General features: G+C 40.1%; 1 protein-coding gene across 1 annotated transcript in view; it reads right to left on the bottom strand.

The window, feature by feature from the left end:
- Window positions 1-23,647, bottom strand: part of pcdh1a (protocadherin 1a) — an 82,422-nt gene that overhangs the window by 49,799 nt on the left and 8,976 nt on the right. Inside the window, exons 2-3 of the mRNA XM_069146840.1 lie at window positions 22,553-23,367; window positions 19,427-21,613 (exon numbers count right to left, since the gene is read on the bottom strand). Coding sequence (XP_069002941.1) covers window positions 19,427-21,613; window positions 22,553-23,347 — 2,982 coding nt within the window. The 5' untranslated portion in view covers window positions 23,348-23,367. The remainder of the gene's footprint in view (window positions 1-19,426; window positions 21,614-22,552; window positions 23,368-23,647) is intronic.

Here is a 23,647-nt window from a genome sequence, read left to right on the forward strand (position 1 = left end):
AGGTGGAAATAAATAAATGAGCAGATGTGTTACAAAAAGCGTCTGAATATTTGATGCTGGCATCGTCATAGCCAAATAACAGTTCAAAATTAGTTTGCCTCACTGGTACCTAATGGTACATTTATAATCACATCAGAGGAGAATTACACAAATACACATAAAAAAAAAAAAAAAAGGTTTTCCAATATCTTACACTGACAATGTAGAGCTAATAAAAAACAAGCACGGCATCTGCTTGGCTCTGCGATATGAACACCAGTGTGCAAATGCTTGGCCAGTCACACAGTATAATCACTTTAATAGTATAAGACGGCTGCCAGTTATTCTGACCTCGAGACAGCAGAGCCCACAATAATTCTTGTGGCAAATAATTAGTTTTATCACAGAATGACATGGGTCAGCCGTGAGGGCTTGATTATAACAAGAGAACAATATAAGAAAATGTGCGGTTCAGTGGAGCTCTCAAAGGGGATAGCTTCTTCATATCTTGTCAAATTCCAGATGACATTTCATATGACTGAAAACCAGAAACAATCCTTCCCCGTATGAGCTGCTGCAGCCTCTGAGAGTCATTATGTTGAGAGCTGAAATTCCACACTGCAATGCTCCAGTCTTCACTCTAAGTGCTTTGTTTGTACTGACACTTAGCAGAAAGCGAGAAGAGACAGAGATCACGTTTTCAAATCGATGCCGTTTGAAGGATTTTTGCTTGAGTAAAATATACACAAATTATATAAATGTGGAAACAAAATATTGAAATTGTATGAAGGCATTAGGAGCCGGCTTCTTTGCTATTAATCTTTACCGCTAACTGATTGACAGTATTTATTTGAAGCTGTATTATTCATCACACTTCCCATTATCCGTGGCGAGTGGTACTCTTAATGGCATTGCATATTGTGCCTGCCTAAAGGAAATGGTGAGGCAAACATGCACATTTTGCTTTCTTTTTTTCTTTTCTTTTTTACTCTGACTCCAATCTGTAAAGTATTGACCATATGTTGAATAATATAGCCCACTATTTGTTATTACAATTACCTTCAGTACACACTCTTTTTTAGTCCTGCCTGATGGATTTGCACTCATCTAATGTGTGCAGTGTACTGCTGCTTAACAGACTCAGAATTTGCATTATAATGATTTAGAACACCAATGCATTTTTAATGCTCATAAACAAGAGTGTGTGCTGTTGCTTTTTTTTTTTTCTCTCTTTCTCTCTCTCTCTCAAAATATGTTTACGCCACCATTTAACTGTGCATGCGGTTGTGACATTTTGCAGCAACTCCGTCGTATGGAATTGCTCTTGCTTTTGTATGAGACTAATTGTGATAAAAAAAAAAAAGTGCTTTAGCAGAAACACGAAAGACAGATATTTAACTAGAATTTGAGGCGCCTAAGACGGGAGCTAAATTACACTGACTTTGATCATAGCCATGTAGAAAGTATGATGTTTGTAAGCCTGCCTTTGAGAGAAACCTCTAATTAATGATGTGTCTCTTATCACAGTATCGAAGACCTGGTGTTTTGATACTGATCAGCTTTTGACAGAACTTGAGGGAATTATGTATGTCACTGCTTTTAGCAATTTTTAAAATCACCCTGATTAGCTTGAGGGGGGCGCTGCAGCAGTGCTCCTTCATTCCTCCAGGCGCTACCCGACTGAATGAAATGATGCGTGTAAATACTGTATTCGAGCACTTTTAGATGCAGATAGATTGGTCTAGATGCTTGCTATTTGATTATATTAATAACCTGTCAGTGAAGTACGTTTTTACAGATTGCACAAGGAAGGACTGAGTATGCATGATAAATTTATCAATTTGTATGCTACTTCATACATCAATATTTAGGGTAGAATTCATGTTGGGCACTGAAGAGAGAAAGAAACAAACAGCTCATGTACTGCTACAGCATTGTGCTCACAGTGTCCTGATATTCACAATGACTCAGTCACACTGTCAGTCAGTCTGTCTCAGGAACAGCATGAGACAACTGGCTATACATTCATAATCCAATGCATTTTACTTGATGTTTGCATTGTTCTGTGTTTTCTGGGACAAGAACACCTGCAGAGCAGCAGAACATCACACATTTCCTCCTGTATGTCTAATAACAACACACAATGTGCCTACACTGGATGCAACATGGTCAAATGAGTCTCTTAAAGTATTAGGGTGGCCCTAAGCTTTTATCTTATCAACTTTCAGTCCAATACACAGAGGATGGGGGGCGGGGACAAAAGGAAGCCGAGCAATTAATTGTCTTCTCTGCTTGGCATCTCATTTCAGCACCCCAGAAGGTCTATTACAGGAGCAAGACAGTCATTAAACCTCAACAATAATCACTGCTGAGCTATGCCCTCATCCTCATCGTGCTATTCAGTGTCTCCTGGTTAATGGCACCCAGCTATGACAATTCCACTCAAACGCAATAAAATGTTGAAACATGCAAGGCCATTTACAGTGTTTAAATGCCATGTTAGTCACATTGGTGACAGGGAAAAGAAGCAGGGAAGTAATTATTGGTGTGCAAGAATTAGTCTATCAATAAGAAGGACTAGATCGCAGGACCTCTTCAGATGCAAAAAAAACTTCTCGAGCAGAAGAATGAGGAAGGTAATAGTGGGAGGCAAAAGAAGTAAAAGAGTATCACAGAGAGAACAGACGAAACAAAAATGTAGGACAGGGGAAACTGTGGCTGGGAAAGAGCTTGGTAGGTGAGAATGAAGAAGATAGGGGTTGAGGGCGCTCAAGAAGAAAATGGCGGGAGGGGGGTGGGGGAGACTGAGGGTGAGAAAAGGAGTTGGAGAGGCATAAAACTGGCAGTTGGGGAAGAGGAGATGGTTCATTTGTCACTGTCAGATCGGTTTGTTTCTCCTTCGTAACGGCAAAGGACGAGATCTGGCCCACAACCCGGCCCCCGATCCTCCCCGTTCTTAAGCCAACCACCCATCACCATCTATCCTCTAACCTCTGCCAGCACCTGCCCTCTCTCCTATCACTGGAGATGAGGATGCAACTCTGCTACAGTGCACGCTGCGTGCACACGCACACACACGCACACACACACACACACACACACACACACACACACACACACACACACACACACACACACACAATTATGTCTGCCTGTGTGGACATGCTCACTGAGCTTAATCAAATGCATGTCCCAGTAACAGTGGCAACCCATAGCCTGGAGTAAAATCTTCTTTCCATAGGCATGTCTAAATTATATTAGCATTTCTTTCAGATCTAAATTAATAACTCATGAGGCATATCCATGCAATTGTGGTCTTTTACAAAACTCTCATTCTACACAGAAGATGAACTTTTGATTGCGACTCAATATCGTAGAACAGCTGCTTCCAGCTCAGTTTCACCCTGGCCCCTCTTTCTTCTGTACTTCCTGCAACGAAGCGGAGGCAGCATGCTGATATAGCACTCCTGGATGCATCACAGGCAGAATTCGACAAACTTTTATTGGCTGAGTGTCTAACCCATCCTGGGCCGTGTAATGAGTACCGTGGTGGTGCTTCCTCAGTTGGAGGCTAAAGAAACACTTTCTTTGGCTCAGAAAGCGCAGCGTAGTTGGCAATCATATTGCATGTTCAGTCCCCGGTGGGTAATGTGTCTACGCATCCTTCACCAGGTGTAATTAACCCGAACTGTTTGTGGTGTGTAGGTATAGTCTGCAATTACTGCACCTAACTGCGAGATGTTTCTGCTGCTTGGGCAGTTATCTGACAAGCAAATGCGTTTCTGAATAATAAGAATGGTCATGACTGTTTCCATAAGGATTCCACTCCTCGCTTTGGAGTCTTTTTTTCGGTTTAAAACTGTTTCTTTGCAGCCCTCTCTGCCTTACGACAGCTGCACTATTCTTTCTTTGTATATTATCTACCGGTGCTTTATTTATCACTGATTTATTTTCCTCATTATTTTATTCATATTTAAATTACAGTTTATATAAACATACTTTTTGCAATGGTCTCTCAAATGTGGGTATCAAACACTTTTGACAATCGTGACAAAGATATTATATTATATATTATATAAAAGAATTTGTAATTTACGCCCAAGCATCTTTTCTCAAAATGTATTTAAATTGGCCTACTGATATATGTGATAGGCCAATATAGGACATTAAAATGGGACAGCCCATTTATCAATTGGGTTTTAACTTTAACATTGTCCAATGAGAAGTGTGCGAGAATGACATATTTAAAGGAATCTGCAACATTGTGACATTTGCTTTGCTGCCAAGAGTTAGATTGGAGGATCAAAGTTTGTTGTGTGATCAATACTTAGTGTTGAGATATCATTTTCTGGTTCCCTCATTGACTACTCCTAATGCAATAGATGCACTGTAGTTTAATCTATAGCGAGCAGTATTTTGAGATTCTGGAGAATAATAATTGTAATTTTGATTCATCTCTGACTTCTATATCAGTGATTTTTTTTTTTTTTTGCATCTATAAATTGCATTGTCGGGTCGTTAGCGGACGGAGAACCTCAACTGCCGAGATTTAAATAGTTACAACTGTCATAGGTAATATCTCCGAGAAAAACAACTGATAAAACAACACCAACAACACATGTAGCCTGTTAGCACGTTCACAGGAGCTGCTCTGACACTTCTTACAAGTTTAAGTTATTCGAGGAGACTGGAACTACTTACAGATGTATCTAAATGTAAAATGAACAGAGTCTAATTGCTTAATAGCTGTCGTAAGTGTTAGATGTGTCAAAATGTTCTCCAGTTGAATTCAAAATTGACATAAACTAATGCCATCCAATGTCATCAATGTTAATAAAAACTTGTCTGTTCCGCTAATTAAGTAAAACCTTTGTGAGAAATTCTGATGTAATCTTTTGATTCACATTTAAAATGATGGGCACATCAGAATTAATGAGATTATTTCCTCTTGACAATTTTCTTTTTTTCCTCTCTCTTCCATTAAAAAGCATCTGAGCAGTAAAGTCTCTAATCACAAATATAAATGGCACGGTCACATTACTGTAGTTTTAGCCCCATTCACTAACTTACAAGGCATTTAGAAGTCTTTTAGATAACACTAAATTACTCATTGTCATGGATTAGACGTTGGAAGAGTCAAACCCGTCAAAGCCCTTTTCATAGAGCCATTTCGTATTATTATAATACCAAGGCCAAACACACTTGAGCTCCAAACATGTCATTGTTGACTTTTTCTTCACTAATTCACCAGCAAGCTCCGAGACAACGAACTACATAAAACACGCTATAATAAGATACTTAAAAGGTATTTCTGATTGCTGGAAATGCCATGTTTCTGATTCTTAATGGTTTGAATTTAGGGAATGTACTTTAAGTGAAATATTCATTGTCTGTAAATTATACTGTCAGACACATTATGGGTGTGAAGAGGAAAAGGCGACAGGAAGAACAGCAGCGGAATGAGGCAACTATTGGCAAATTGTAATGTGAAAAGAGTTCATGTGCACAGTGGAATACCTAAGGCAATATGTATGAAGTGACCTCCCGCCTTAGGAAGCTCTATGGCATTGTTTTGGAAAAAAAATCTAGTTTATATAAATACCTAAATATATTACTATATATCCAAATACACAGGATTATGAATGGATTTTTTTTTTTCCCCCACAGAATCCTTTGAAGGCCAACTTTAGAAAATATAAAACATCTTCAAACTCTAATCCAATTGTGGATTAACCTCCAGGGGCCCAAGGGTCAGAAATGTGTTGCATTGGGCCCCTACTGACGCCCACTGTGCATGTTGACAGTTTGATTATTTCCTCAGGCACCAAGAAACCAACCAGCCCCCCAGAGCAGAAATGATAACTACATTACTTGGTTGTTTGAGTGACAAAATTAACTGGCAACAGTTGTGATACTTGAGTAATCATTTAAGTCATATTTAATCAAAGTCAACAATTCAAATGTGAATGGCTCCTAATTTGGGTTTTTGATTGTTAGTCAGACAACAAAAAGCAATTTGAACACGTTCAGGGAATAACAATGGACCTGTTCCCACTCAATGACATGTAATACACTGAGTAACCAATCAATTATTAAGGAAAGTAATTGTCGGACCTACTGATAATGGAAATAATTGACGGTTGCAGCGCTACGTTACTTCTAAATACTCTGCCTTACGAAAGCAATTTGACAAAACAGCTCATAACTAAGGTTTTAAAAGTAGATTTTATCGCAGTCCTTCCACAGCACCAGAGACACAAAATGTTAGTTTATGTTATGTTGCTAATTTGTGATTGATTCAAGCACATAGACGCAGATGATGTGTAGTAAACCTGTTTCTTTTTTGGGGGGCCATGGGGCAGTTGACCGCTTTGCCCAGTTAGTAATCCAACCATGCCCCGAGCACACACAACTCAGAGCTGCAGCCATATAGTGAAAATCTAAAACAATAGAACCGCAATAACCAGTTATACAGCCTTGTATGTACAATACGAATATAATCACAACCCAAAGAATGTTTTTTTTAACCTTGTGTAGCCATTAATTGTCAGCTCTTTAAAAAAAAAAATGTATTACAGAAATACAACACACAAATAACTAAACTAACCAGACATCTTCTTGGCTGTATAAAAGAATTCTCTACTTGCTGCTAGGGAAGTAAAAAAAAAAGAAGAAAAAGTGTATGAAATGAAACACATGAAATGAATCATAACTCCACAACAGTTTGCGACAAAAAGAAATGTGTCCCTAAAGCTAATTAAAAACCATTCATTAGGCAGCGCTCCGTGTGGCGTACTTCTAGTTTGACGAACATAATGTGCTGTATTTGCTTGAGACATAATACTACTTTAAAACTGGTATACACATGCTGTTGATAATGTTTATTAAAATGTCAGAAAGAATCTTCCAGAAGACCAAATGGTAGACGGCATGTTGCAGCAGACCTTTTATGCCCATTTTGCCTCAGAAAAGCACCAGAAATAGCAATCTGTGGCCAAGTCAGGGATTCACCTTTGACTTGATCTAGGATTTAGAATTTTAAACTCGCTCTGAAAAATGTGTCTGCCTCTGGAAGATTTGGGTCAGGCTCATCAAACGTAATAAGCAGCGCTCTAATCACATGAGAGGCAGCGTGTTGAAACCTCACAGCTGTATGCAATTGTTCCAATCGAAGGAGGGTGAAAGAGCTGCCAATTGCTGGAGAACATGTTCGGGCACTTACAAAAGACTGAGTGAAATCTCGGCTGGGATCTGTTTAAGCACAATAATGCTTATGCTAATTTATATTTATTGCACTGCTTTGCGTGCTGGTTTTATAAACAGAAAAGGTCATATTTTAACTGTATGGTTAAAACAGCTGTCACCAAACAGCTAGATACAACGAGATGTGACTATTGTAAGACAATTTCTGCAATCATGTAACATAATACATTACATATACTGTACTTCCCATATGAACTAATGCTCTTTATGTAACCCGATCTGACATGTGGCTCTGAAGGAATATCCTAAGGAATACACGGTATTTCAATGACAAATCAAATACATTTTACACCATCTGTAACTGTGCACCTTTGTGGCTGACTGGCCTTAAAGGTGTCTGTGGGCCAGAGCACTTCCCTAATGGACCTTAATGGGTTTTATGGTGCACTGCAGGCTTCTAATGGGTAGTATGTCTGATGGGGATGCTGCTCTCTGGCCCTCCTGGGCCCCGTCTAGGTTCCTAATGTGACCTGAAGAGAAGAATACGTAATGTATTGCAGTTTCTCTAAAGTCAGAGGTTAATATCCGGGATTTTGGAAAGTGGAGAATTTTGGAAAATAGGGAAATGTGAGAGTATGAGAATGTGTAAAAGCAAAAGATGTGGAAAAAAGAAGCCCAGGAGTTAAAGCAGTGGGAGAAAAAAATACCATGGCATATTATTGAGGGACACTTTGGTGCTAAGCTGCTTATTGATAAAAGCACTAATCTGCCTGGCAGAAGGTAAGGAGGCTGGGTTGTGTGGTGATATAATATCTCAGCTAAAGGCAATGCCATCAGGGAGCTGAGCCTCCACACAGCTTTACCTAAAGGAGTTACTCATTTTATTTATATATATATACACATACATACATATATATACACATACATATATATATATATATGACGGAATCTGACCATGTGCCACTCGCAGAAAGCATATGAGCCCAAGGAAAAATGAGAGCAGATCATTGTGAACCACTGGCTTTTCATCAGACATTTCATCAGGCTTGATCGATAGGGAAAGACCATCACTTTTTAATACGTATATAGATCACTAGCTTCACTTTAATTATTTTCCCTCTACATCAAAGAGAAAGTCAGCATTGCTGAACATTTTGATGGCATCAAGAGGGCTCGTGGTTGGCAGTGAGGACTAGCTGCACAGAAAGTTCACTTATTATTGCCATTCATCAGTAAGACTTCAGTCGCGGATGCTTTTTGCCCTTAAATCAATACGTTGTTACATTATTAAAACAATTTAATGCATAATAACTAGATTAAAGCTGACATGATGAATGAAACAGTGTTCATAGAAAGTGCCACGGACAATTAAAATCTTCGGAAGTGCTGAGGCAAAAAAGAAATCTACCAGTGAAACCTCAAGTGGTTATCAGGAGTCCTCATTTAGCTAATGTTCATAATGCTTTATTATGAGAGTATCACAACAGTGAGGCATTCATCTTGATTGGAGACAGACTAGAGTATATCCTGCCGTTGGAATGTTAATCACTTGGATCAGTCCTAGTGTACAATGACAGAAAAATATGTTTAAAACAAGGAGCAAACTGGAAGTAAAGAGTCCCATGATGTTACCATAATTTGTCAGTATATTATTTGTAATGCTTTGTTTTAAAAAAAAAGAAAAGAAGATAAAATCACCTCTTGCCTCTGCAGTATCACACAAAATCATGTAATACTGCCACCAGTTCAATAGAGGGTACTGTAAAAGCGTTTTGCCTTGCTTCAACGTAAAACGTGATGGATGTGACGAAGGTTAAGTGACGGAGCCCATTTGACAGTGCAAAAAGTGCTGAAGACCTAGTAAAGAGGCAAGTTGGGGATGGCTGGATGGATCAAACGTAAGACTTTCAACCAGGACACCAGGATTCGAGTCTGTGAGAAAGCGACGTACATTTCTTGAAAGACATTTTCTCCTCGCCAAACCAAGCAGCTTTTTGTGCCTAACCTTAACGACGTGGTTTTGTTTTCCTAAACGTTTATAACGGCAAGAAGCGGCAAAACGTTACACTAACACGATATGCTCTGTTGGACCGATGGATGTATTACATGGTTTTGCGTGAAACTAGTTAGCATTAGGACTATGTGTTGAGAATTACCGATTTTACATGTAGAGTAACTGGGCCAAAAGGGATCCTTCGATATAAGTTCAGAAGTATGTTTATGATTCTTTCCACACTGAAAAGTTTCGTACGCCATGCTGTACATCTTATCAGCTCATTATCTATACCTGTCAGTTCTGCCACCAAGTCTTCCGGCCAACCAATCCCATAGGGCCAACTCTGATCATTCAGCAAGAGTGAGGGGCAAATGAAATCAATCCTCATGTCCCAGTTCAACGGATGGTTCACTCATTAGGGCAAGTCTGCTAATTGAAGTCATTTGCCTCTCTGCTGTCTCTCTTGCCCTCGCCATGTTGATCATCCCTCTTGTTAAAGGGTTTCATCAGGAGTATTCGGAATCGATGCCTCCTCTGTTACCTCGTGGGAAACCTCTAAATATCATCTCCTCACACAAGTGTTGGCAAAGGATTTCTCATTTTCATCATTTATTTTTCTGATGATGTACTATGTTTGAAAATTCTTGTTATTTTGAATACTTCAGTTCAGATTGGTTATAATTTCTAAAAATCTTATTTTATGGACCATACAGACATTATATCGTTACTTCTGCTACTTTTTTACCGGTACAAATACTAAAAAAATGTAGTCTACTACTAGTCTGCTACCTCCATTTCTTGCCGTCTATAAAGCCTACCAGACATTCTTGTACATAAATACTCCTTAAGTAGTCATGTCTTTTAGCAGATTAAGAGAAGTTGGGTCACATGGAGTGAGGTATATTTAAATACTACATTAAATAATTTAAGAATTGTAAATAACTGTATCCATAATATACTACATATGGACAATCCTTTCAATTAAATGTTGCCAATTTGGGACATAAAATACTAATTAACATCTCAGTAATTTATAATTTATGTATAAATTGGTTATGTTTTTACATTCAATCCCACTGACACTTTTCACTTAATCCCCATAACATACAGCCTCCTGCCAGATGTGCACTTGAGGTGCTGAATATGTACACAGAGGCGTGTCCAACTTCACATCATGATCCATGAATTCTGACTCGTGGTTAAGTCACTTTTTTAATCTTCTCCCTTCAACTACCTGGAACCCCCCAACAAGCCTGGCACTGCGTTGGTCTGCTGGTGGAAAGTCATAAATGTGCATACTAATGAGCAGCATCAAAATAGGATTTGACTTGTTAAAGTCACACTATCTTAAAGAAACAGTGTCCATCCAAGTTTCGACAGTCGATTGGCTTCTGAATAATTAGGACGTATCTTGCAATATAGGTGCTGCAGACTTTAAGTGTGCATAAACAGACAGCGTCAAGAGGGTGCCAAGAGAGTGTCAATGTGCTGAGGATAGCAGGCAGTCCTTACAACCCGTGTTTCTGCATAAGCCTTCATTATTGAGCTGTGCCATCTTTTATACTGTGCAGAGCCAGATCACGCAGCTGACATCCGTCTACTGTAACTCAAGGTAACACACACCTTCTCTATCCTGGCAAGATACTTCAAAGGATGTCTGCGGATGTCGTGTGAATATTATTGGCCTCTATTTCTACCTGCCTTGCAGTGGCAATGAGCAGACACACCAAAGAAGATACAAACGGGTGGAGTTAGGATTTTAGGCAGTAGCCCACTAGATTTATACAGCTTGTTGTGGTTGTATTAATTGTATCATTTTCCTTTCAGTTTTAGTTCTGTCTTGACTGCATGTTACACATAAACAGTGCAGCGTATAATTTGTTATTGTGCACACCTAGTCTTCCACAATCCAAAATCTCCCCGCTGTTCCTTCCCCATACATTTTAGAAGACAGATTTTTGTTCAAAGGCACTGAAAAAAAAAGAGTACATCTAAGCTTTGGATGGGATGTGTTAGTTTGTAGTGCTGCTTCAGGTGTTGGTATGCTGGCTAGCTATTTCTGTCTAAAATGTCAAAAAAAAAGATGCCTGCTTGTTTGTAACGCACTTACACAGGTTTTGCCTGCCGGAGCAGTGGCAGCAGCTCTAACAGGAAGGTCAAGGACAAACTTCGATTTGGAGGCAGAAGTGAGTCAGAAAATCAACTACAGACATTATTTTTGACATTTATACACATGTTGTTGTAGATCACTGTGAGCTGTTGAGCGTGGCTTATTAACATCTAGCATGACTAGTCAGAAATAAATGTACCACGAATACCTAAGGCCTAATCTATACACCATTGTCATATAGATTTAGGGAAAATACTCTGTCTATCTCCTATTAAGACTTTGTTGTGCCCCCAATCTTGATGATGGACACTGAACAATGATCTAAACATATGAATCAAAAGTTAAAGTTGACATTGGTCTGTTTATTCCATTTCAGGGTTCTCCTCTCTAACTCTTCGTCTTGTCAATATTACATGGGTGGATTAGTTTAGTTTGTCAGCCAATGTTCTTCTTTGTCCTCAATAAGCAGCAACCTGGAGTACTTACAATAAATTTGAGAGAGTCAGAGAGATTTAAGAATTAGATTAATCATTTTGAAAGCTTCACTTGCTTCATTTATTCTAATGAATATTCACTTGCGCCAGATGCACACATGGAAACAAGGAAAGCTTGAAGTTTTTTTAATACTTCCCAAATTTAGTAGTAGTTAGCTGCTATGATGAAGAAATGCAAAGGCAAAACAGTGGACATTGTTCATGATTATATTTACAACTTTATAACAGTTATTTTTGGCAGAATGTTTTGTATAAAACTTTTGTATGAATATTCTTATGAGTGGATAGTCCAAATCATTTCAGGATGCATGAAAAATATTGTTTGATGCTTTAATTTAATTACAGTCCCAAGGGGAGGTTGCCAGTCGAGTCTTTGTGTTCAGCCATCCCTAAACAAAATGAAATTAAACGCACACAGTATTTAAATGCAATGCTTCAGCAGAAAGTAATGAAAAGCCTCTGGAGTCTTCATTTTCTAATGGGACAGAAAGTAAGTCAGGACGGGAGCAGCTCAAACACTAACAATCCTCAAGATCTGTGCAGCTCAACAGTGTAATGCACGGCTTTTAGTAGTTTCTGTTTTCCTGCAGACAATTGGTGGAGGACACAAAGCTTATTGTTGTATTGACAATCTAACTGAACCCATGTTATCAATTCCTCTGTGGTATTATCTCAAAAATATACTTTGCCAAAAAATCTTGTTCAGTCAAAATTGCATTGTGTTTGACTCAGCCACATACACAAAGAAATATTTATCTTTGATAAAGTCCAATTGTGTCTCATGCACAAACCCACAGCTCAGCTGCGGATGCACACACACACACACACACACACACACACACTCACAGACACACACACACACACACACACACCGGGCATTGCATCTAGCAAGAGCCACATTGGCTTTTGTTTGAGCTCTCTTTCTTTCTTCTCAGCCTCAGACAGACACATTCAGACACAGCCTGTCTCAGACTGTTCCTGTTTGTCATTCCTCCTCTTCCTGCTGTTTGCCCCCACTGCAGACCACCTGACCCTATCACCTGTCTACCGGGCTGCTCCCTCATCAGCAATTGGTCCCACTATTTGTAGAGGGCTGCTCACTGCCAGGCTGCGCTCCCTGTCTGTTCTAGCAGTTTGGCTATTCCTCTCGTTACATGTTTGTCTGTTTCAGTATCTGCCTAACATCTTTTTTCTTTGTCTGTACCTGACTACCTGTTGTTATGGCCCTGACTGTCTGTCAGCTCTACTGTGTCCTGTCTACTGTATTGGGCACTTGTTATTTGAATGGTAAAAGGAAATCTTCCTCCGGAGAATAGGCTCCTGTCATCTTTGTGGTTACTGTATGTTTGATCCAGCCGTGCCTCAGCTGCATCAAGGCTGGATCAAAGACCATACATTCATTAATGGCTGGTTCTCTTAACACCGCTCTTTCACGTGGTTGTTTCCATGTCACAAACATCACATTATGTATCCCCGGATGGATAGATTCTTTCAACAAGCTTTTTGGTTGGTGTTTAAAAACTCATGTACTGGGATGTTTGGCTAGATTTAAATGCTGCTGAAACAAATAATCGTTAAAAATAGGAGCAAGAACTAAATGTTCTAATGTGACTGGCTGATTTAACCGATGGTATGTTGGTCGAAGCATTCAACTATTATATCTATACATCTACTGTGTTTGATCATATATATCTAGACAGACAGACAGACAGACAGACAGATAGATTTAGCAAACACTGGGTAGAAGGTAGGTGTTTTCTAGGTAGTTCAATTATATAACTGGACTAGCAGCATTTCTCAGAGGTAATTTGTAATTATAAAAACAGAGTGAGTGCTACATATACTGTATTGTAGACTAAGGTCACACCGGTGTATGTATGGGCAAACATTTGGACATAATGCTGTGAAATGGCAGCAGTGTTGGTGACTAACAAAATGCCCTGTATTTTCAGCACAATGCAGTGCTAACACAATGTATTGAATCATGCCTTTACACTATAAAACAGTAAGCAAAACATGCAGTACAGGCAGGGTAAATTACTCCAGCATTACCTCACTTTCCTTCTATAGCCTCCTTTTTCTGGGTAATCAGCCTGGGCAAATATGTGGTGCACAAAGAGCTGCATAGGTGCTTGGGTGTGTGTGTGTGTGTGTGTGTGTGTGTGTGTGTGTGTGTGTGTGTGTGTGTGTCGTGTCTGTTTGAAAAATACTGGAAGGCAGATTGGAAACCGAGATAGGGAAAGATGGGGAAAATAAGTCAGCTGCGCTCCGTGCTTTCACAACTATTCAGTGAAATGCAGATGACATCTTTTCAACGATTTCTAGGTTTCACTGGTCGTGAGTACAAGTAGGAGAGAATAATGTGTCACAGTCTTGTAGAACAAGCGCAAATTTTGCCTGCGGCCTCGTCTGTAATACACCTCTACTGACTTCAAACAGCAGTATTGGACTAAATTGGGCTAATCCCAGCTCAAAGGGATACCTAAAGTTCACAAAGTGTGGGCCCCGCTTAACAAAGAAGCAGGTTAATTAAGACTCACACTGACTCACTCGACTCCCTGAGAATCCACTGGATAGGCTTTAGGTAACCGCAGACAGGAGCGGCTATGAACACGTAGCCCCGAGGAGGAAAACACTCAACTGTTGTGGTTGAATAAAGCATTTTAATAGCACGAATGTATATAAAGAATGCATTTACAGCTTTTAAAGGACTGATGATTGCAATGTAGCAAACAATTCTTGGTGATTCATGCTACTCCATTTGCTTCTTTTTCAAATGTAAGATTCTCACAAGTAGAGTGTGAAAAAAGGTGGCAGCTCTTAGACCCTACAGGGCTAATTATCAGCTCTAATGGCTAATGTGAGTCACTGGTTTCTCCAGCAACCATCATGCAATATCACACATTCATGTGGGGTGTGTGTGTGTGTGTGTGTGTGTGTGTGTGTGTGTGTGTGTGTGTGTGTGTGTGTGTGTGTGTGTGTGTGTCTTCTTGTCTGACAAATGTACAGCTTGATGTGTTTTGTTGTCGAAAATATTATTGTGTAGCAGCATGTTGCCACCTAGTTCATGTCTCATGATGAATATTACTGTTGGTTAAATTTGACTTGAGGACACGTACGTTCTAAAAAAAAAAAACTCATTAAACCCAATTTCAATGAGGAAACTGGTGTGCATGTTTTTGCACAAATATATTGTATACATCAATAAATAATTTTGAAATAATCCTGGAACAACTTTTATCTATCTACTGTATACATACTGCACATTATGAGTTTACAAGATATTGCTATATTCCTGATTAGTCCTTTGAAATACCCACATATCGTCAATGTAAATGCCTTCCCAGGCTCAAATAACAAAATTGTAGCATACACCTGAGAATGGTTTAACTTGTCAAGACCCTGAGGAAAATTCCCAGCCTCCCCACTTTAATTACAAAATTACCCGAACAGGTGCAGGCAGTATGAAAATAACTGTAAGGACCTCTATTTAAATTCAGCATAGGGAAGCTACGGCATCCTCCCTATCATGCAGAGAGCTCATCATATTTGTTTGAATCTAGTATAGAAACATTTTCCGTTTGTTTGACGGTACCATTTGCACTTAAGAGGTTTCTTGCCCAAAACAAAGAGGCTTTCTTGTCAGAAATGGGAGAGAAAAGGAGTCAGGTCTTTTTTGATTTTCTCGATGTTGGTGAGCTTTCTTTACTTACAGTAAAATACTTCTGTTTTTTTTTATTTTTTCATTTAGCATTTCAAACACTTAATTAGTGTTTAGTACGATTCCAAAGTGTTGACAAAGGACCACAGAGGAATGGAGTCTGTCTTTATTAGTCTCACACGGGCCTCTCATCTTTCTGCCCGGGATACAACGCTTCTCCATCTGCACAGAGGCTTTGAGCAGTTGGCAGCAAAAGCACTGTCCATGGTGCTGAATTTCATTGGTTCAAGACACTCACAGTACATGACAACCGTTGGTTACAACTGTGGTCAAGGGTTTTGGGATGTCTAAGTCTATTCATGACATTTCCTGCATCTTTTTCTATTTCTTTCTTTCTTTGGGGCAAACATTTTACAGAAAAAAAGATTTATTTAGAATTTTCTGTGTGGCAATCGGTATATTTGGTTTAACGTCCTTCATCTGTGTTTGGAGTGAGCGTGTTTTGTTGTAAAATACTATATCCTGAAAACTGCATTTCAGGAATTCTGTGCCAAAGTGGGTTAATCTAAAGCAATTAGAGGGCTGAAAATTTCTCTACAGAGCCTGGGGAGAAGATCAAAATGTTTCGGAATTGATAGCAGTACTAGCTGCTAATGTAGGAAACAAAACAAATATTGCTTCGCACATATAGCTGGCACATACTTGGATAATACTCTGATCTAATTAGGGCATCTTAAACATCTGTTTGGGGTTTTGGCACCCTCGACAAGCCTTTCCCGAGTATTTAAATATTCTACATTTCAGCCCCGGGCTGTTCTCAAAGCTAGCCTTCATAGGTGGAGACGTTTCTATAAAATGAGAACATCCTATGATGAAAAACAAAGTAATCTTATAACAAACAACTAAATTAATGCATGGAAATAATCTAGAGTTGAGAGATGCAGCAAACAGGGCTACATAGTAAATGCTAATAACTAGTAATCCTGTAATAAAATACATACTAGCACAGTAGGGCATGTCTAATGCTCCATTATTAGTCTAACATGGTGGATTAATTGATCAATAATTTATGCAGCAACATATGTATTAACATTTACATTAATTATTATTATTATTATTATTACAAATAATTGTGATTGATGATCAGTGTGATTAATTGAGATGAATCTGTCTGTCTGTCTGTAACCAGCAACATAAACACTATAGTTTTACCAAAATATACAAATAAATTGCTGACAATGAAAGGTACCATTAATCAAAAATAAACAGTGGTTCATTCCCATGTGCCACTAAACAATAAACAGAAGAAGGGGCACAAAGAGATGACAATCACAAATGGGGAAAATAACGTAGAAATTGTGATGCACATCTGATATTTCAGTTAGTTTCATCGAGCTGTTTTTACAGAGATGAAAGAAAACTATTTTAACGATCATGCAAAATGATTGCGATCAGGGGATGATGTAATAATTATGACAGGCCTACTGTAATTATAAATTACTATTACCTGCCAAACCTACCACTTCACCACATGCGCGATTTGCATTTGTAATGATGCCGCCATGATGCCATGACGCTGTGGCATTATGCAATCCTTAGTGGTCCGAAACCACACCTGACGAAATATCCTCATGTTTTAAACATGCCCTCAGCATGAATGTACACAAAGCAGTGCTCACAAAGACACGCATACAAGAGTTAAAAAAAAAAAAAAAAAAAAAGTTTTTATGGAAAATGCTTATTATCTTTCATGTGCTCATAATCCGTAAATACGCAAACTGTAACTTTCAGATGTAACGTCAAGGAATTTAGCACACCTAAACACCTGACCACATTCCAAATGAAGAGCTATTGTCAAGAGAAGCACAGTTAATTAAAGCAAGGGCACCACTCTACATCTGTCACATCACTTGGCAGTTACTTTAATTATATATTTTGGTCAATCTGTTCTTCCTGATGTGAGAGGGGATGCCATACATGAGACAGCATCTGCTGAGGTATGTCACATGAGCTTCAACATCTGTCCATGTTTTTACACAGTCTGTCAATCACTTGAGTCATGTCTCATACGCGTTTATGTTATCATATTGAGACACCACATAGACAATATTGTCGAGTGCTGAGAGCTTGCATCTGTGCAGCAGTTACAATTAACACTCTTTCACTTAGCAGCAAATCTGCACACAAACAGGGAGATTGGCACTACACACAAATACCCAGACACACCCTGTGGCTTGCAGTCATTTTGGTCCCTTATGTTGTCCATCAAGGAGACAGTGGTGACTGTTCTCTAAACTGACTCCACCCACAAAGGCTTGTGATCACCTCAGCTGTCAGCTAGCATCTGCTGAAGCTACCAACCAGCCAACTGTGAGAGTGGCTCTGAAGATATCTCCACAGAAAATGTGTCACCTACACGTTCAGAACTCAGCGGCACGTTTTTCCCCTTCTATTTTTTGCTAATTTTTTTTTTTATGTGGCAAACATTATCTGCAAAGCCTTGGAGAATGTCAAACTGCTTTGTATGTATGACACTGCGATGTAGAAGGCGCCTTGAAAGCTCATGTCAGCTCATCATGGATGAAAATAAATTGTATACATCAATGTCAAATGTTTTCAGTGCAAAATAATGGCCGTGCTTTGAGTACTGCCGGAGCAAAATGAATATGGTATTGTTGGATCTATTTTGTTGTGTGATTTACAGATATATCACAGTGATGTTCAGAGGTATCAGTCATGATAGGTTGCTAATCACACCCTGCTTTTATGAATCGTGTTTGCGATCCCCCTGCACTCGGCTGGCTTTCGAGATGTGGGCTGTTTGAAGTTATGTGATACAGATTTTACCTCTTACTGACACCTGGTGTTTTTTTCTCAGGTTAAATCAGAGTTTGGTACATTATTTACTCAAAAAAAAGAGAGATACATTTCTACAGCTAAAATATATCTATGTAACTGGCATCAAGACATCTGGACATTTCACCGTCTTATATGAACACAGACGGTTATACTATTTAAGGATAATGTTTGCTTTATCCCCCTCCTGCACGCACACACAAAAATACGCATTTATACATGTCTAGCTCAAGACGCACTTTCACACAGCTGCAGATGACACAGAAACCTAGAGACACACTAGCTTTATATCCCCCAGACTCTACAATTTTTGTGTTCGTAATCCCCTCTGAGTCTATTAATATTTCTGTTTCCATGGCGATTCAGGTCTAGTCAAATGTTGTACAGATAAGAGGAGATAAGAGCATAAGGAGCACGAAGATAAGAGCAAGTGACCTGCAGAGATCAGAGTACGAGAGGTCAGGCAGAAGAGCAGAAGTAAGTAGGTGAGAAATGGACCTTCCCTGCTCAGCTCTACTGCCAACCTGACAGAAAAACTAAATACGACAGGTCATCGCAGGTTTTTAGTAGTGCAACAGTTGAACAAATACTTTCCTGCAGCAACTTTCTTTGCATATCCAATTTTACCCTACAGAGAAGTTACATGTGACTACAGATTATTTGTTGTTATCTTAACCGAGTTATATAAATTACACATTGAAGGAGGCGCTTTGTGTCTCCTTGTCATCTCATATTATAGGCAGTGTGCAGAGAATGAAACTAAGAATAAAAAAATGAGTGGCAGTAACAAATCTGCTATAAATTTTTAAGGATCATTTTACATTTTGATGATACAGACTGATGGCACAATAACAACAAATCCCTTTTACACTATTCAAATTTGATATAGTGTTGTTGCCTTTAAAGTAAATCATAGCAAATTACTGTAACTGACAACATAGTCCAAAATGAGAGTTGTTTAATTTGTAAGGTATTTTAAAACTGTTGCACACAATAAGAATAGTATATATCAGTTCTAGAATTTAATTATCCCTCTTCAATACCCTCAAATTATGTAGCACACAAATCATCCAGTCCACAGACAGACCATCTAGACAGAAGTTACATTTAGTAAGGGATGATTTTACCTGTTTGTTGTTATACTTGGATTGGCTAGTCTTGTAGCTGTAGTCTGAGTACTGGTCTGAGCCGGTAGAGTTGTCGTCTCCTCCTGTTCCTACAAAGGTGTTGGCGGCAGGAAGGTCCTGTACGGCCTGGTGCTTCTGGGAGGCGGAGGGGGATTGGGCTTGCAGCTGGATGGAGGGTAAGGGGGAGTTGGAGCGGTAGTGCCTGCCTATATCTGGGCTTCCAGGCGAATATGTTAGTGGCAGATGTATCCTGGGGCTATCGTTGACTCCATCAAGGTTGAACTTGAGACTTTTTTGAAGGCTGACCTCTTCCTCTTCCCCAAGTGGCTTTGGGGACTTCTGGGGTTTTCCTTTCCTCCCTCGTTTGCCTTTGGCATTCTTTGGTGCCTGCTTGGGTGCATATAAGTCTTTCGTTTCCTTTTTGCCTGCCTGATACCCACTCTTAGTTTCTCTTTGGATGCGGTGTCGAATAAATACCACCACCAAGATCAACATTACAACGCCTGCCACTCCAGCAAGGCTTCCAAACAAAATGTTACTACGCTGTGCAGCAAAACCATTGTCAGGATCACCAGCAATGTCCCTGTCCAGTGGAGTGTAAAGACTGTGTCCAACCAAGGCTTCCACGAGGCTGACATTTGAAATGGTTTCATTGACATAGATGTGGACTAGGGCAGTGGCATGGCGTGCAGGCTTCCCCCTGTCACTCACTCGTACCACCAGACGATGTAGTCCTCCGTGTTTGCGGGTCATTTCCTTTGCCAGTGTGATCTCTCCACTGGAGGGGGAGATGCGGAATAACTGGTAAGGATTCCCACCGGCAATACTGAAAACCAGCTCTGCGTTAGGCCCACTGTCCAGGTCTTCAGCTTCCACGATCTCAACGTGGCTGTCTGGGGAAGCTAGAGGTGACAAGCGCCTGAAGGAGGAGTTGGAGGGCTTGGTGATCACAGGGTCATTGTCATTTTCATCCAGTACATTAATGGTAACGCCCACATATGAGGACCTGGGTGGCTCTCCTCCATCCACTGCTTTTAGACGGAATGTGTAGCTGCTTTCCTTCTCCCTGTCAAATGAGATGCTTGAGAGAATGGTGCCTGTTCCGTTTTGAACCACAAACTTCCCTCCATCAGGCTCTACAGAGAGGTGAACATGAGCATTCTCACCTTTGTCCATATCTAGGACTGTCACCATACCAACTGGGCTGAGAGGAGGCATGTTTTCCAGAACTGAAAAGCTGTAGCCACTAAGCATAAACTTGGGGTCATTGTCATTGCGGTCAAGGACTTTAATTACAACAGTTGCTGTTCCTTTATGAACAGGTGACCCTTTATCTGCTGCAGTGACCCGAAATTCATATCGTTCTTTATGTTCACGATCAAGTGGGCTTCGGGCTCTTACTTCGCCTGTATTTGGGTCGATCTCAAACAAACCTTTGATGGTCGAGTCCGCCACGATATTATAGAGGAGTTCGGCATTAGTGCCACTATCAGCATCCGAGGCTGTAACATCCAAAACCCTCTCCCCTGGTTGGTTTTCTTCGGCAAAATCAACCTCAAACAACGTTGGGGAGAATATCGGAGAGTTATCGTTCACATCAGTCACCTGCACCTTTAAGGAGTTTGTACTAGAGAGTGCTGGGTTTCCAGAATCTACAGCCACAATCTCTACTCGGTAATCCCTGACTCTTTCGTAGTCAAGAGGAGTGGTGGTCTGGAGGAAATATTTCCTCTTGTTGTCGCTGGACGAGTCGCTGGCAGGGCGAAGCTGGAATGGAACATCTCCCGCTACCACACAAGTGACCACTGCGTTCTCTCCTTCATCTTTGTCGGAAACTTGCACCAAAGCAACAGCTGTTCCCACTGGCATGTCCTCTGAAATGTTAGCCACTCCTTCACTGTGAGTCACAAGCCCAATCCCACGGATCTCCACAGCTGGAGCATTGTCGTTTTGGTCAGTCACGTCAATGGTTACAAATGTCTTAGAACTTTTAGGTTGAGGACCCTTATCCCTCGCCACCACATAGAAGGACAAGCTGCTGATTTCCTCCCTGTCCAGTGGTCCTTTGACATAGATGACGCCAGTAGAACGATCAATTCGCAAGAGCTTCGGGACTGGGTCTACAGCTTGATGAAGGGTGTACTCAATTTCTCCATTAGGTCCCATGTCAGAGTCATTTGCTTTGACCTAGAATCAAAACATATTCTGTGGTTAGAGGCATGAATTACATGCAACAATTTAGGGTTAGAATTACAGGAAAAACAGTGTAGTACTTTCTCCACTGAATAATTGGCCATTGAATGAATGAGTATATGGATCAATGGAAGTCTGCTCACTTCAAAGCACGGCATGTGAACAACTTTATTTCATTATTGCCTTCCCTCTCTGCCTTAGATGGTTATGTCATTGCCGTTTTTTTTTTTTCTTTTCTTTTTCTTTTAAAGAAAAATATTTTTCCCTGTCTAGGTTCCCATGAAAACATATGCTGAAATATTAAGACTGCTGTTTACTTCTTGACAGTCAGTGCAATTTCACAGCAGTATGCTGAGAAAATCCTACACAAATCATCTTACGCCTACACATACGCAGACATTGTGTTGCCCTTACTATGTTTCTGCAAGTATAATAGCACAACAAAAGCAATAAGCAGCTTAATTACCTGTACAAGCATAATGCTGTAATACTTCTGATATTACTTAAAAATGCCCACTAAATTTGTAGGAGTCAATGAAACTTGCATACAACTTGTATAAAAAAATATGTGATTTGACAGTCACTGACCTTAAATTAAAAAAAAATCCTGGTTAAGAGGTTAAATTATGTATACTTTGTACATAAGGGCTATTTTGAATATTTCAAACCAGTACACTGGATTAAAACATCTATATTTAATCTGAATTTAAACATTGACACTATGTCTCGTAAAGGCTGTGCAAAAGTTATTCAAAACATATTTTCTTTCAATAACATCTTGGTAAAGCGACTGATATTTGCTGTATTTCTGAATATAAAATCAAAATATTCAACCAGCACCAACAATTTTGGTTGCAACTTAATTTTGCAATCAGGGCAGCAACTTGATCTAAAATAAGTTCTGCAACAGAAAGAAAAGTATCAAAGTCTCACCTGCAGCACAGAGTGCCCCACTGGACTGTTTTCGGAAACTTCTGCTTCATAGGTCGACTTTTCAAACTTGGGGGAGTTGTCATTAGCATCGGTCACCACCACTCTGAGCAGAGCGCTGCTGTAGCGCTGAGGGTTTCCTCCATCCACTGCCTTGATGGTGAGGTCATATGAATCCTTTAACTCTCGATCTAGGTTGCCCAGGACAATAAGCTGTGGTAGCCTCCCTCCTCTGTCATCAGCCACTTGTAAACCGAATAGGGTTGCTGCATCTGGCCCTGCCGTCAGCGCATAGTCAGCCACCCCATTCCTGTCTGAGTCCCTGTCTGTAGCGAGAGGTATGGAGAATAGAGCCCCCATGATTGTGTTCTCAGGGACAGAGATGGTGAGCACAGAAGAGGGAAATTGTGGTGTGTTGTCATTGATATCCTGTACTTCAATGCGTCCTTCAATAAGTCGTGGGCTCGGGTTTTGGATCAGATCTGTCACGGACACTTCAAATTCCAGGTAGCAGGGCTTACCCTTTACCAGGGACCGACAGTCCCTCAGAGTCTCTCTGTCTATGGGAATCTCTGTGGTGAAAATGTCTCCTGTCTTTCCATCGACACGAAGGTAAGGGGCACCCACCTCTAGCTTGTAGAGGTGACCCGAGTCTGGCAGTCCCTGGTCTGCTGCCAGGCTACCAATAAGAGTGTTGGGAGGCTGCTCCTCCTGGACCCGGTACAGGATACTGCCTTCAGCAGAGCCACAGTGCACCACCACGACCCAAAACAGTATTACTCGTAAATTCAGTTCCATTAGGTCATCAGAAGATCTGCCTGTAAAATGACAAGAAGAATCTGGGTCAAAATGCTGTATCGTTTTGTCAATCACATTTCAAGTTTTAGCTATAACATGCTTTCTGGCAGCAGCAAGGTAATAATTACCTCACTTTTATTTTAAGGGGAAATTACAGAACACACACCACAAAGTTATAAAGACCAGAGGGAAACATTTAGTCAGCAAGAAAGAAAAAGCATCACTCTCTTGTTGTATCTTAGCTCTGCAGCTGTAAAATTAATTGTGTCAATAACTTGTACCAAAACCTGCAGCAGGCCT

The sequence above is a fragment of the Embiotoca jacksoni genome, unplaced genomic scaffold (genome assembly GCF_022577435.1).
Source record: "Embiotoca jacksoni isolate LCO1_2020_lvr unplaced genomic scaffold, fEmbJac1.0.p SCAF_13, whole genome shotgun sequence".
NCBI lineage: Eukaryota > Metazoa > Chordata > Actinopteri > Embiotocidae > Embiotoca > Embiotoca jacksoni.